Source organism: Apaloderma vittatum, unplaced genomic scaffold (genome assembly GCF_000703405.1).
Source record: "Apaloderma vittatum isolate BGI_N311 unplaced genomic scaffold, ASM70340v1 scaffold3068, whole genome shotgun sequence".
Lineage (NCBI taxonomy): Eukaryota > Metazoa > Chordata > Aves > Trogoniformes > Trogonidae > Apaloderma > Apaloderma vittatum.
The window spans coordinates 3136-19160 of record NW_009730044.1 but is presented as its reverse complement, the minus strand read 5'-3'; the positions used below and the strand labels follow the sequence as shown (position 1 = coordinate 19160).

General features: G+C 42.0%; 1 protein-coding gene across 1 annotated transcript in view; it reads right to left on the bottom strand.

Annotated features, from left to right (window-relative positions):
- The window catches only part of TEAD4 (TEA domain family member 4), a 42856-nt gene extending 37256 nt beyond the window's left edge, over positions 1-5600 (bottom strand). The window contains exon 1 of the mRNA XM_009874626.1: positions 5349-5600. Within this exon, the coding sequence (XP_009872928.1) occupies positions 5349-5355 (7 nt within the window). The 5' untranslated portion in view covers positions 5356-5600. The remainder of the gene's footprint in view (positions 1-5348) is intronic.
- Between the last annotated feature and the right edge of the window lie 10425 nt (positions 5601-16025).

The following is a 16025-nucleotide window of genomic DNA, read 5'->3' as shown; positions in this document are numbered from 1 at the left end:
CAGGAATGCTCATAATCCCCAGTCAAACTTGAAGGCAATATTGTGCTAAATACCATATATGCACATGTTTAACACTGTCACGCTCAGAAATAGGCCTGTGTCTATGGCACTTGCAGTTAACAACTTGGGCCATTCCTATTGGGAAGCACTGGTCACACTCCCAGCACTCCAGCCCACAGATTCCAATCTAAGCTCCTGAAAAGGGATTGGCAATTGCTGTATGAATGAGAGGAAAGAATAGTAATTCTTTTTTACATTTTTTGCATTTTACATGAAAAAGTTTCAATGGAAACAGTGGCATTGCCTGTTCAAGAAGGTAAAGGCATAGCAAGACCATGCCTGTACATGTGCGTGCAGCGAACCTCAGAGAATTTGAAGGAGCACCCAGAAGATGGGTTACAAGTTCAAGGTGACAGCAATGAGGAACAGCTGCTGGCTATGTACCCTTCAGCAGCAGGTGTATCCAGGCCCCAGAGGTTTAAGTCAGCTCTGCCAGTGAGCAACAGACTTACAAGACCATCTGTCAGGACACAAACTGCACACAGCCCTTCCAGTTTTGCTGCCCAGATCTTCACCATACACAGACAATACAGGGCTTGTTATGGATTAGCTAATGAGCAACTGTTTAAACCAACAGACAGTCCTAGTTCTCCTGTGCTCGTTATCTGGATCTTACATGAATGAGCCATAATGTTGTCTTTTTCTTATCAGGCAGCTTTCCTTCATACTGGGGCATCCCTTAAGACAGCAGAACCTGGAAAGGTTATTTTATCTTGTACCGGTTTTGTTTAACAGATGTACAGGGATACTTTAATAAAGTTTTGTTAAGTCATATTTCTTACATGCCTCCAGCGATAAGGCATGCCTTTGAAAGAGACTTTAAAAAACTACCACATGAACTCTCTTTTATTACTTGCACTGTAGAAATAAAAAAGCTTCTTTTTTCCTATTCCAAGCCTCCACACAATCTGCATACTGACACTTAACAGCTCCCTCTATGTATGTGTACCCCCTTGCTTGAGAAAGGCTATCACCCTTCTCTACCCAATGCCTGACTAACCAACAGAAGACAAACTGTGAGAAAGCACTCCTAATAGTTATCTTCAAGTTTGCTCTTCCTGTTTCAGACCTGAGAAAGGACCTCTGTGTCCATCAGACTAATAAACTTACTCAAGTCAGAAAAAGACACATAGTATAAAACATAATACTAACAATTTTGAAAAAAACCCTGCGGATATTTGCAGTGGAAAGCCCTGTTTAGTCACCACCTGATGCCCACTGTACTGTCTTCCCTGTGTAAAATCATAGTACATCTAGTCTACAATCCACCTCTCATTCATACCAAACACACATGCACGCACCATTCCTTGGGACTAGTTTTACATATGCGTTCCGTATAGGTTTGCCCAATATAATTTTAAAAGTTCCAACAAGAGCATTTCCATTCTAAGTCCCTACAGAACAGAGATCTCTCAACACTAAGCACCATGCTGTCATGAAGCTTCTGCTGATACCCATCCTATATTCCTTCTTTCTCTCCCATTAATCCTAGTCATGCTCACATGTTCCACATAAAATCCCTCTCCCTCCTAAATGTTAACACCCTTCAAATATTTTTAGACTGTTATTATGTGTCCCCCCCACCCTCCACCTTTCAGTCATCGCTTCTTAGCCAAGCTATGTATATTTAGGTACTTTAATCTTTCCTCCTAAATCAGTCCCTTCAACCCCCAGAGCTCAATGTTAAGTCTGGTATGCTTGTTGCTCTTCTCAGAACTCACTCCATGATTTTGAGATCTTTCTGGTAATGTGTTTGCAAAAACCTGTCCATAAGAAGAGTTTCACGGGCATTCATTTTACAGAAAAGAGAAACTCAAGCCAGTGGACATTATTAAATTTCCCATGTCTGATTTTGTTCCCAGGTTTTTAATTCAATCTGAAATTTTAAATATAAATAAAACATTTTGTATATTTAAGGGCAGATTAGCAACTGAAAGTATTTTGATCTACTTGGGAAAAAAAGTGCAGTGTTTTTAAAAAGGTAAAAAACCATTAAGGCTTTTTTACTAAGATTTTCAGAAACATCTGGAAGTCTGTAAAGTTATCCAGAAGCACAGCAGAAGCTTAACACTGACTTGCAACATGGGAAAAGACTGACAAATGGAATTGAACCTCAGCATGTTAAGGAAAGATCCCACAGCCAGAACTAGTGCAAGAATAAGCAGTTTTCAGTTTGGTTGGCATTTCAAAAATGGTAGATTCCTCAATATATAGGCAATGTTTGGAACTCAAGGAAAAATATTTCTTTTTATGTTCGCATGTTCTTTTTATGTTAACATGAACGAACCCTAAACTCGGCTACAAAGGAGACAGAAAATCTTGACAAACTCCAGCAGAGGTTTACCTGCTGCAAATGTCTCCAGAAATCTGGCTTCATCTAGTCAACAATAAAGAACTAGGACCATGCAGAAGCAAAGTTGAGAGCTGACTCAATGATACAAAACCTGCAGGTAGTAAGCAGAGACTGCTGGAGAGAACAGAGGGGGCTTGTTCCCAGAGCAGTCTTATGATATGAGCCTATTCAGTCAGGAAGCTGCCTCCAGTAATGGACCACATCTAAGAGGGAAAAAGATAATGAGAGTAAAGAAGGCAGCAAAAGCATCAGGACGCAGATTGTCAATGTACAGAGAAGAGCCTGGCTGACTTTCAAGTGAAGTAGGAATCGTGTCCACTCAGCCATCAGCAGAGTGTCTTCTAAAGAGCTGCAAGCAGCAAGCCGACTATGAAGAGGCTGAGGAACGTGAGCACGAGGCCTGCGTATAGGCTGAAACCCACTGTTCTGTGTGCAATTTTTAATGTATTCAAACAGAACAGAGGGAGTTCTTATTGGCTAGGTGGACTTCAGCTTGTTCAGCACGTTTACTGGTAAAAGCTACCGACTTTAAACTGATAGCAGGTTGCCTCACAACAGGTCAGAAGTATATAAATTACACGTAGAAGAGATCCTGGGACCTGGAACGTCATGCCCAAAATCACTTCCAGTGGGAAATAATGAAACAGTTCCACTTTTGTTGAAGGAAAGGGTCATACAGAGCTGCCTATAACACCCCACCCTCTGGTGCAAGGTAGTCATGGGACAGCCAGACAACCATCTCTTGGAGGCAGGGCCAGCTCCACACAAAGCTGGTCCTGTTCTGTGAGCTGGCTCATAAAGGGTGAAAATGAAATCAGGGACTATATTTATTTCATATCTTTCTATAGAGCCCAGGCTGGGCCCCACTTCCTTGGCATGGATCCTGGAGACTAGTAAGCAAAGGAGGGCATAAATCAGCGCCTCAGGTTCTGTCAGGGGCATGTTGAACCAGCCACTCAGAACAGGTGCACTGAAGGCAAGCAGGGACACTGTCCAATTTGGAGCAGTGGGGGAGGGCTTGCAGAAAAGCTGTTCATTTCTTCTCCCAGAGCCTAGCCTAACCTTTTCACCCTGCAAGTGAGTTATTTACCTTTTGCAGGTCACCAGTCCTGTCCAGAGACTTTCTACTAAACACCAGTCCATGCTAGGTCAGGCCCCAGCAAAGTCTCGTTGCTTTCTGTAGCCCATTCTACTTTACTGTTAATTTTGCTCTCACTCTTACTTCTCTTCCAGTCCATTTCACTCTCTGCTCTGACACATTCACTCCAAAGCTGAAGTATCTCTGGGAATATGCAGCATAATCAGTAAATTAAGACAGTCTTAAAACACAACTCTAATTTTCACCAGTAATTTTAAAAGACACCTTCCATGAGAACCAGTGCAGACTTAGAGCAGCAAGGAGAATGTCACTAATCTATGCTTAACAACCATGGGGTGGATTTTCAAGTAACATTTTAGTTTGAATAACATTTTAAAGCAAGCATTGTTTCTGAAAGAAGTAGTCCTACCCTCAACTCCACCATGGCTGCTTATTCCCACTCTCATCATCCCTGACTGCCAGAACAAGCAGCTGTGTAGCTGAGCAGTGGAAGAAATCAGAGGGCATATTCAAATTAAAGTTCAGTTCTTTCTCCTTTCTGGGTGCATTAGTTTTGAGATGGATCAGTTCCCTGTCTGGTTCCATAGCACAGACACTAAAATGTTTGTGCCAGCACAGAGCAGGAATTAATACCTGCATAAGAATATTGACACTGGCTGAGCCTCAGGGTGATCAGCCTTGCTCAGCCTATGTTGCTCTGTACAGATACATTGATGTATGTACCTAGTAAAATCATCCATTGTAGATAAGGCTGTGAAAACAAGACCCCACCCATGCCCCCATAGTGAAAGCAATCTACTCCCTGGATTAGGGAACAATGGTCTGATGGGTGGATAGAAACTTGCAGAATGACTTGTGAAGTGCTCCATATGAAGTTTCAGGGCGTGGTGCTCCCAGGATGGGGCCTGCAGCAACACACAGATTCCAACGTAAAGGAAAAAAAGGAAACATTGACTAGCTAGGAGGAAGGCTGCCTTCCGTAAGACCCTTGCCAGTGCTTTGAGAAACAGTTTTGAACACCTTGGGACTTTTAACCAAATACTGCACGCTCTCAGCACTTCCTTTACTGTTTAGTTACAGAAGTAACAGATGGCTTCTGCTAATGCCGAGCTAGAGAATGCAGACCAGATCAACAGTTTTGTGGACAAAAATCAAGAGAAATTTTAACTGTGGAACGGGCAAAAAATCCAACTCAAAGTCATGTCTATTACCTAAAACTTGACTGCCACCGCAGTTGCAAGCCAGCACTTCTCTGCATCTAGGGCTGGGTATCCAACTAGCTAGCCGAGACAAATCCACGGGTGAAAGACATTCGTGCCAGGGCTATAAGAAGGCAAACTACAACAAAAGGGAGCAGCCAGAGAGGTCTGGTTTTTTCCCTTCTTAAGACCTGAATACTTTGCTAGTTAACAAACTGTAGGTGTTTGCACACCACCAGCAGAGCCGTTCAGGGGGTGAATTTCTGCCCTTTAGCACCAGCTCCTTACCTGTTAGGGTAATGAAAATGTTGGAGACGGCAGTGTGAGGTACCATAGAAGATACTTAGTCACATCATGAAGTGATTATATGATATTTATCCAAAGGTTAGTTCAGTAGCATGCACAACTCTGAGATCTATCTATTCCCCTGAAAGAGACATTTATAATTCTTTCTGATCTGTGAACCTTAAAATCTTCACTGATGTTCCTAAATACAACCTGAAGTGACCAACTGCATCAACTCTGAAACACCCAAAGACAAGAAAGTTCATTCAGAACATCATTTGGTATGAGACAAGTGGCCCTGCACAGATCAGGCTGCCCAGAGTGTTATGATGTGTCCTTCCTCTCTCCTTACCATACATCTTGCCTTCGTCTGACAAGATAATCTTCCGCCGTCCACATGGTGGGTAGATGGCTAGCGCTTCCTGGAAGCTCTGCTCAATATCCGGACTCCACACACCCTCAGCGTCATTGTCAATGGGTTTGTCCAAGGCCTCACTGCCCCCTGAGTCGTTGCTCCCCTCAGGGGAGGTGGGAGAACTCCACTCGTTGGAAGTAATGGTGCCAGCTAGAAACTCCAAGGTGACACGTGGGGAAGCAGACTCAGAACCTGTGATGACAAACACAGTCCATTTGTCAGTTAGAAATCCTTAGGGAAGTTAGGAAAATGAGGAGATACTAAAGAAGGGAGAGGGAAGAGGGGAGAGGGGAAGTCAAAATGCCACAGTGAGAAGGGATTTTATTGAAGTTTACCTTAAATGGCAAGCCATGTACTTGATTTCTATTTATGTTGAAATAAAAGCCTTTTCTGCAAATTCTTCTGATAAAGCAGCCTCTTTGGCTCATTAACACTCTACCACTCTAACTCTCCTCAGATGCTATGTCTTCTTGCCTGTGTCTTTTTGTATCTGAATTTCTTTCTCCCTCTGCTGTCATTATTAGTGTAACTGTTATTTAACTTTTTGATGCGCGCATACAGGGATTCAGTCCATGTGAAAGACTATACAAAATAAAGCAGTGATGAATTACCTAGTCATCACTGAGCCCTGGGGTTGAAATTTTCTTAGATACTGTTTCACTGGATCAGAGTTAGTAGTCGGTGTCGTTTTTAACACTGACATTTCTTCTCAAGGATCAGCTGCACTTCTAAAAAGTAATTCCTGGAGCCAGACAGTTTAATGCAACGTCTCCCAAATCTCAGCACTATATACTGGCAGGAGAAAAAGGTAGCAGAGTAAAAAGATAAAGGGCACTTAGCCCATTTCTACTGCTCATCTTCAGAACGACCTTGGGCAAATTTCTTCAGTTCTCCATGTCTCTCTTCTCCCTCATTCTTTACTAGTCTCAGGATAACAGATTTGCTACTGGGCAGAAGAAGAAATTGGTCTCTCATTGAACCTAAGCAGGCAGCTGCTAGCTCTGGAAAACTACAATAAATTATAGTCTATTTACAAACACCTACAGTAGAGGCTGAAGTCATTGAGTGGAGCTTCTAAAACACTCATTCAGAAAGAAGCTTCAGATCATACAGACACTTCCAGTCAACTCCATGGAAGACAAACGGCTACTAAAGGCACAGCACATCCTGCCTTAGTCCCAAAACTGTTCGTTTTTCTTTTTAATACTTTCATTATCTGAGTTACAAAGAATGTTCACAAGCCACCATCTGAGAATCCAGTTAAATGAGAGTTCAAAATTTCCCTGCTTATCACCACATTGAGCTGGGTAGCAAGAGAATCAGAATAAAGCTTTTTCTGCAAGAGCAACATAATCATTAAACCTATACTGAACAAGAGATTAAGGAGAGAGCTCTGACACACCAACCAGACTAGCTCAGAAATATTGAAGTGATAATGTAAAGGAGGGCAGAGGAGAAATTTGGCCATGGTCTACATCAAAAACTAGCTAGAACAAAATTTGTGCAGTTATGTCATGCTCTAGCTGGTAAACAGGAAAAGCAGATCCATCCATTCAGCTTTAGAAGTTCAAAAATTCAGAGCTCATGCCTCCAGAAACTTTTCTGGCATCAACTTAAAAAATTCCAACACATTACATCATACACTCCTTCTCTAAGACCACTGGAGACTAAGTTATTTTTTCTGAAACTAAGTTATTTTTTCTGAACAGAAGCTGAAATTTGTAAGACTTTTATCATTTCAAAAGCTGAAGTTGTAAAAAGTTAACAATACTGGCTCTCAAGAAGTTTTGCTGCTCCTTAATGACTTCAGACAACAGCAGATACCTATTGTACATCTCCATAACCCACCAAAAGCTCAGGAAACAAATCAGAAACCTATTTGGAATAATTTCTAGTTGCAGTATACTTCTTACACCACTTTGCATCATTTTAACAAGTGGTTCACAGAGACATTTGGAAAACTCAGTATACAATATTTTCCGTGATAATGTTTGGAACATACACATACCGCTGGAATGGCCTACTGCTGTCTATGCATCCGTTTCAGCCCCTACACATTAGACTATATTGATCCTTTTGACCCATGCTACACATTTTCAGGGCTCTAATGAACATGGGAAGAAAGAACAAAATGAGAGCTACTGGGAGGCAGAAAGGGGAACTCATGCTTGGCCTTTATCACTGGGACACACAGCCCAAACATGCTGTGAATGACATGAAAGCAGGGAACGTGTCTTTAAAAGATCCTGAAATGAATGGTAACAGTTCCTTCCCTCACCAAGCATCTCTCACCAATACATCCCCTTTTGCTAGCAGATGTGCAATAAAAAATTACACAGGTATTCAAGAGATTGTCCTGCTGGGGAAATAGCATAGAGTAGTAAGCTTCCCAGAGTGGGACTCTGCCAGAGAAGCAGAAGCTATCTGTTCCAGTTATTCTTCTTCTGATACTCTCCCAAGCATCCCTAGTCCCTGGAGGGTGTCAAGACCCTCCACATACAATGCACATTAAAATCTCCACAGAGGCACAGGCTAGTTTTAATTTAGGATGGCAAACTGAGAAATGGAGGGGTTCGGAAGGAAGCCTGCAGTGTGACAGCCAGTGTACTCATAGTACCACCTGCATTTAGAACTGCGAGTCTCTTAACAGCCAGCAGGCTCCGCACCACATGAAAGCACACTCTAACTGCTCAACTATCTGACACCCAAAGCCACTGTCACTGAAAGTTGTGACCTCTGCTATCAAGCCATACGACCTCTGCTGTCAAGTCAAATCCCCTACCAATACATACAAATAGACACAAAGTCATCTCCTAGGCAAGGTACGGCCATCATAACCATAAAAAGCATCTACTCCAGATATATTCATCTCCTTGATGTCCACACAGCAGATCATTTCAGCACAGTACACTTGTGTTAGAAACTAAGCAAATGTATTTGATGAATCTGAAGCATAACTTCCCCCATACTCTCCATCCAAACCCCAGGAGACGTTGCCTGATCACTTCATGTTTTACATGGCTTCACATCTGCACCAAGTGCCCTTGCTGCAAAGGAAACTCTGTGTCCTTCCTGATCCAATCTCCAGAGTAAGTGGAGAAGAAAACATGCTTTCTTACTTTTTGTGCCTTGACCAGCAACATTAATCCAAGTTACAACTAGGTCAGCAGGCACCCGAATGTGCTATTGTGGCCCATCCCAACTTTTTCCCAACCTTGGGGCCTGACTCTGCTTTCCCTTCTTGGCACTAATGCTATTCCTCCTGGATTATGAGAAAAGTGGAATTGTAGAATATAAATCAAGGATGTTTGGCCATCTCTAGCTGAAACCTCAGTCATCACATAGATACACAAATTATTTTTACAAACTTTCGAAGAAATTCCACAGACTGAAACAACCATGAAAATCCTTCTAACTCTATGTCTGTAGTTGAGTAAAATGCCAAGGGCTTAAAGAGCCTGCAAAGTTTTCTTAAACAACATTACTTAAGTAGTAAGCTTCACATGCAACCCCAGGCAACCCTCTGTGCTCAGAGGCAATAAACGGTAGCACAAGCAGTTCTGGTCAGGTGTTATCTGGTCTGTAGGTCTCTTTGGCTGAACACTTCAGGTCTTCTCTTTCCTTCACTTCTGAACTGAACTCTGAATTCTCTGGTGGCCGCAGTGGCCATTCATTAAACTAAGCAAAGCAAACTGTAGAGAATCTGAGGGCTAAAGCCTACGGTAAACATCTTCATTAATATGACAAGTTGAAAAACTGTCGGTGGAATCACTTCCCCTTGAAAAAGGAACCTGGTCAAAACCAGAGCATTTTTCAGAAGCATGCTCATGCTGAATGTGTTATTTATAAGAAAGGTTTGAATAATACTCATTATTAACTACTTTAATGAAAAAAATACAAATGTTTCAGTTAGCATCTAGCTTTTGGTTTTCTTCCGTTTTCCCATTCAGTCAATAGTAACTATACACATATAGCTTGGTAACTTTCATGATGATTTGCATTACTGAATGTTCCAATATCACTAAATATTTTGCTACTTGTAAATTTTTTAACTTTTTTACAATTCTGTCTGTGGAAGAGCCTATAATCACTAATGTTTCTTCTGATGTGGACGGAATTTGATTCTGAAATCACCAAACAGACATCGCAGTTCCCAAGTGTGCTCAGACAGTTCCTTCCCCCTCTGAATCCCCTCACCAGGCACAGTTCTTGGGATGAGAAGACTCACAGGATGTTGTCCCATTCTCATAACAGGAAGTTTTGTCAGAGCTCCCGCACTTGGTGTTTGTTCTCTTCATATTCCCTCAGTTTGAACTTACGTTCCACTTCTCAGCTCTCATATTTCTGGTACTGTGCTTTACAGCTCTTCTTACTCCGATTCCATTCTTATTTTATTGAGAGATGATTAACAGCCTTCCTTTGTGCGGTCAAGTCATGATGGATTGTCTCCCAGGATCAAAGACACAAGTCTCTCACATCACCTCCACCTCCTCACCACAGTGTCTCTACTTCCTTCTTATGTCTCCCTCTGCCCAAATACTGGTTTTCACTCTTGGACCTTGTTCTTTCTTCTGCTGTGGCTTACCTCTTAATGAGTCACTCACAGAGGCAAGATTTTGGGTCAGAAGAAAGCAAAATCATGGAGAAAGTACAAAAATCTTCTAGCTCCAGCAGCTTTAATTGTTCTTTCCTTTCACACATGGTATCTCATTAGGATTCAGAGATCCTGCAGGGCTAGACAGCTGCCAAGAGCCCGTCAGTGAGGTCTCATTGACAGGGAGTACATCTTTAACAGTCTGACACATCTGCTTTCTAATATAAATCCCTCAATCATTACTGATGGTAACAGCTCCCTCTTAAGTGTTTGTGGCAGCTGCTCAACACAAAATCATACTTTCCTGAGGATATGAAAAATTGTAGCCAGCTGTCTCCAGTTGTTCAGTTTTCTTAGACCCGCTCTGTCCAAAGGACTCCTCCCACTCCATGACCATCCCCTCTTCCCTGTTGGAATCAGTATCAAGCACAACACACTAACCAGAGACATCCCTATTGCCTCACCCCTCCTTCCTAGCACAGCCAGGTGGAGACTGACAGTGCAGTTCCACTCCTGCTTCTGAGCTGGTTGCACTCTGAGCCAGTCACTTCATTTCACCTACGACATCCCTTCATCCTTGGTCATCCTGCTCCGCATCACAGGTATCCCTTGATGTCATTGTAATGAAAATAAAAACAAACAATTCTGGTATTCGCTACCTTGGTAACATAAGCCAAATATTGCTACTGTAGAGGATATGAACCACAACATTTTCACATCTGATCAGCAGTCAAACAGGGAATTTCAAAAAGGAATGAAGAGATGTCCTGCTGCTCGAACTATAGCTTTAGAGTAGTTTATAATAAGAAAATCTGGAAACAGCAACAATCAGTCTGTAACTTCCATCCACAACACACTAACAAATGAACTTACGCAAGGAGATTTGGGTTTAGGAAAGCAACAGTTTGGAATACTACGAAATCTTTTGTGCAAGGTCCGGTTGAAGATAGCATTCAAACTTACCAGAGGAAGAAGGCTGGGAAATTCTACAGGACACTACAATAATAGCTCAGTTCCTCTGAAAGAAAAGAACGAGTGCAATCAGTAGATGAGTAGCTCCAAGGTGATGCAACTCAAAAACTGCAGGAAAAAACATACTGGAAAGGGAAAAGGTGGGAAAGGAGCTAATTATCAATAACTAAGGTCTGAGAAAGCTTGCAAGCAAAAGAGGACAGAAATCATGAACATGCTTACAGGATCTCTACAGAGCAAAATAAAGATTTAACTCCTGCAGGACCAGCTAGTGCTGAACTATATGTAAGAAAGGTAACAGTAATTTTGCACCATCAGCCACCAACCAGTTGCTCCGGCTCCTCAGGAGCAGCACCCCAGTCATCAAATCAGCCTGCAGCCAGAACCACTCAGTTTCAGAAGTTCCAGCAACAGTAGAGATTGGTGGGTGCAGTTCACTGAGCCTTTAGAGGAGGGTCCATTCAAGCACTCCATAACAACTTAGGCAAGTGGTGAGCCTGCATACACTCACCTTTTGCTCTGGGCCTCCTGAAATCCCAAAGCAATACTAGATATTCCCTGTGAATACCCCTAATCACATAGGACACAAGAGTAATGCTGCCTAATCTTGTGAATAAAACCAGTTTAAAGGTAGATGTTACTTGTTATAGGTGAAACACAAGCTCTTAACAGGCAGTAGTGCCAGGCAAGGATTAATGAACTGAGATTTTCCTCTGCATGTTGGGCATAGTAATATAACCAGCACATCTACATGCTGCATTGTGAGATTTTTGTCTCCAACTCACCACTGAATCAGACCAGGTTACAAAGGAACGAGCACTGCTAGCCTCAGATCATGTCCAACATAAGCTTGAGCTCCAGCTGAATGCTTATCATGTTGCCTAGCACAAAATCAAGCTAGGATTGTTCACTACACTGAAACTGCCTACAGCAGCTGCTGTTCAAAAGGCACCTGACTTCCTTAGCAAAGCAAAACAACACTCTTAAATTACTGCAGTAGCTGAGCTCTGGCTGAAACAGGGAGAGGATGTAGTGTCCAGCACAGTGATATAAATCAAAACAGGGAGAGAAGAGGACTTCCATCAGTGCAGCCCAGGATAATGCAGTCAAACAGGATGTGATGAGATAAGGCTGTGTGTGGCCTTGCACACCATCCAATCAGTTACATTTGCGATAAAGGAAACAGAACACAAAGCCTTGCTGCCCTAAGGAGGGGAGGAAAAAAAGAAATACACAACCCCGCAACAAAAACCAAAGGCTGGTTCTGCTCCCACTAGTCTAAGGACGGCCAATTTGGAGATTGACCCTGAGCTGCTGGCAACTCATGCACCACTCCTACATCACAAAGCCACCAGCCTTGGACCGACAAAATGACTACTGTATGATTTACATCTCAGCTGGGAGAGAAAAATGAGCCCGCGAGGGCAGCCGAGATTGACACTGCCAGGTTGCCTTGGGCTTGAGCCACGCGCTAGGCTGGCAATAGCCGTCAAAGGAACAGCGCAATTCCTAGGGAGTCATCGTTATCTCCCATGCGGGGACTGTTCCCAGAGCTCCCATTCTCCCTGGCTTTCCAAGACACGTGGCACGTGTTTCACAGCTTTCCAACCAGATGAAGGTTGTGGCAGGGTGAAAATGGTTAGCCACCTTTGTGCTAGGGGTGGTGATCACCCAGAGTCATTCTCCCGACAAGCACAGAGCTCATTAGAAAACAATGAACCAGGGGCAAGAGCAACAATCATGTCGTTTTTCTATCACAGAACCACCAACAGCGCTACCTAACATGTTTAAATCACAGTTGTCCATTCAAGTATAGATGTTGACTGATTGAAATTATTTGGATCTTACCAAAGCTAGAGACAGAAATAAATCATGCTAAGCATTTTCCCATAGAGTAATACTCACTTAATTACTTAAGTACAGGGAACCTTTATTAGCAACCTAAAAAATCTTGCTCTTAAACCCACTGAAAGTCAGTTGTTCTGAAAATCTCAGCGTTAATCAGACTCAAAAGCCCTCATTTTACCTATGAGAGAAACTATAGCGCAAAGACCTAGGTGAAACACTCAACGACAAAAATTGGACTGAGGGCAAAATCTAGACAAGAATTTCAAGACAAGAAATTTGAACTTTAAAAGTGATTTGTGATTGGAAGTGGTGTAACTTCAGAGGGGCTCACGTCTGGAAATCAGGCATCTTTTGAGTCTTCCCTGACAAGCAACACAAAATTGAGACACTCATAATATCATTTTATGCTATCCACATCAAATTCGTATTTCCTAATCCTGCCTCCTTTCATGACATCTCTCAATCTCTTGTCACTCAAGGGTAAATGTCCCCAAAAGCCTCATAATTGTGACATACTTAGCTTCCCAGGGCACTAACAGCAGAATTTCATATGAAATCAGATGTTTGCAAATCTCATCCAAGGCACTGAAACAATTTAGCTTTAGAACTACAGCTAGTCTCCAAGAAAAGAAATAGCTGAACCTGAGCTAAGATACTTAATAGATCTGTCTATTACTGACCATACAACCCATGAGACAGTCAGATTTCCACATCTGCACTGCTCGCAGGTGGTCTGTGTTGCAGACATGACCTGGCTGGCTGGGGCTAAGCCCTTTCCTAATGCCTCAAGACAAAAGAAAACCACAAACAGGCAGAACAAGTATATTAAATGGCACCTCAATTCAGTCCTCAATTCAACAAAATATGTGCCTTGATTTTAGTAGTAGTTAGATGGGAGCTTAAAGGTGTTTGATGCTTTTAATCAACCCAATGTCTCAACAATGAGACATCTGCATCGTATAAATGAACCCTACTCGTGGCTGCCAACCAAGCTGTGCTCTTTTGGGGTATTCAGAAACCACCCCAGCTCAGTTTTGGACTACACACTCCACCTAGAACATGCAGCACGTGAACAGTCGCTGCTTACAGCTGAGATGATGACTTCTTGAGGGCTGATGCTGAGGACAGTCCGCCAGATTTGTTTTACTGTAAAAGAGACCATTATTTCCCAGCAGACAAATAGATGCCCACCACTTAAGCCAGATTTCAGTTCTCCTACCAGTTTGGTACAAGAGACAATAAAGCCATCCTCAACTTAGACTAGTGTAATTTTGAGCTCAGAACCCTTGCTTTTCAATTGTGGTACAAACATACTGTTATTTCTAAACTGTCGAACATGCAGGGATTCCACAGAAAGCAAGTGAAAATCATAAGAATCTGCAAGTACAATCCCAACTCTCAAATGAGAATCACTCAGGGGAAAAAAAAAAGAAGAAAAAAAAAAGAAAAAAAAAAGAAAAGAAAAAAAAAAAGAAATGCCAAAACCTGAAAAACACAAGTTAAACTTGTCCCAGATATTACAGGAAAGCACGACTGATTTATCTCTTTGCCCTTCCAGACCCTTCTTGCCAGGAAGGTCAACAGGTTATATACCTTCTGCTGGATTAATCTACAGGAGAACAAGGGCAGCAAGCCAAGCAAAACCAGATTCTTAAAGGGACACAGCCAACCATAGACTTGACTCCAGTTTTTAATAAACTGGAGTTAAGCTGGAGTTACAAATAAAAACCTGTGACCTAAAACAGTGGGAAAAGATGTTGCTTCTTTACTTTTCAGTTAGCTTACGGGGTGGATAGAATCAGTGATTTACATTGTTTCCCCTGCATTGTCTTCTGTTAACAAACAGGGACAATGAAATAAATAGGATTTATTTATTTTTATAAAGATAAATCAAGGAGCGGTGAATATACTTGGAGAAAGTCTTCTTAATGCAAACCTCTCATTTACACCACCACTTGGGTTTTTTTTTCCCCCTAAACTGATAAGATTTTCAAACCAAGAGAACCTCTTTAAATTCTGCTAGTCTGGTTCAAGGACCTGCTATAGAGAAGTATGATCAGGTAAAATTAATTTAAGACACATCAGCAAATTCTCCCCTTCCACTTCAGTAAAGACATGTGCTCAGTGCTCTCTTGACTTTCTACTCCTTCAGTTAAAGCAGTCCTGGTTAAAAGAGATTAGACTTTGCCTGGACATCTGTCATTAATGGTTACCATTCTGTTTGAAGGGAGACACTTTGAGGACTATGCTAATTTATCTACTCTTTGGCAATAGCAAAGCAGATGCTTCAAAGGCTTGCATCCAGGCTCTGAAAGCCATTGGCACTCATGTCTCAGAAGTAAGGGAAAGTAAAACATCTACCCTTTGGCAATCCTATTCTAAGGAAGGTAAGAACAAGGTAATTACAAACTTACAAGGGAACAGAAAAACAGAGCCAGTGAGTCAGCCAGTGGCACCGGGAACTGGAAAACCTGCCCCTCCCTAGCAGGAAAAAGTCTAATTCATATGGTGTTAAAAACAAAGGGGAGTGACTGCATCATCTCCAGAAAAAGGAGGACCCAAGGGTCAGGAACAACAACAACAACCCACCTAAAAAACCTTCAAGTAAAAAAACCCCAAGAACCCAAAACACCACCTCCAAACTCCAAAGCACTTCTTTCTACTCATCTAATCTCAGCTCCTGTAATAAGCTCCCATAGATGCAAACTCCTGACTTTGTAAAAAGCTCTACAAAGGAACACGTTAGGCATTTATTTAGCCTGATGGTGGGCATAATGCACAAGTTGGAGAGAGAAAGGAGCATACACACACAGCCTTGAGAAACTTGATTGCTCTTCCAAGGAGGATAGGATTGCCATGAAGCTAGCAAGTGAAAAGAACACAGGGCATGATGTAATGGGTTTAGAATTAGAATAGTATTTGCTACTCTCCAAGGAAATCATAGCTGAAAAACTACTTCAAATTGGCTTTGGAGAGTACTGCTCATATTATTATCAAATTAACTAATGACTTCAAAACTAAGTGTAATTATATATACCAATAGAACCAACAGGGAGGATTTACTGGGTTGCTTCAGGGATCTTTGCCAGTCCAGTTTTCTTTGACACCTTAATTGGAGATCTAAGACTGAATAAAGGGAATGTTAATGAAACTTGCAGGTGACACAGAATGAAGTTTACAAACATCAGTAGACAGAAATC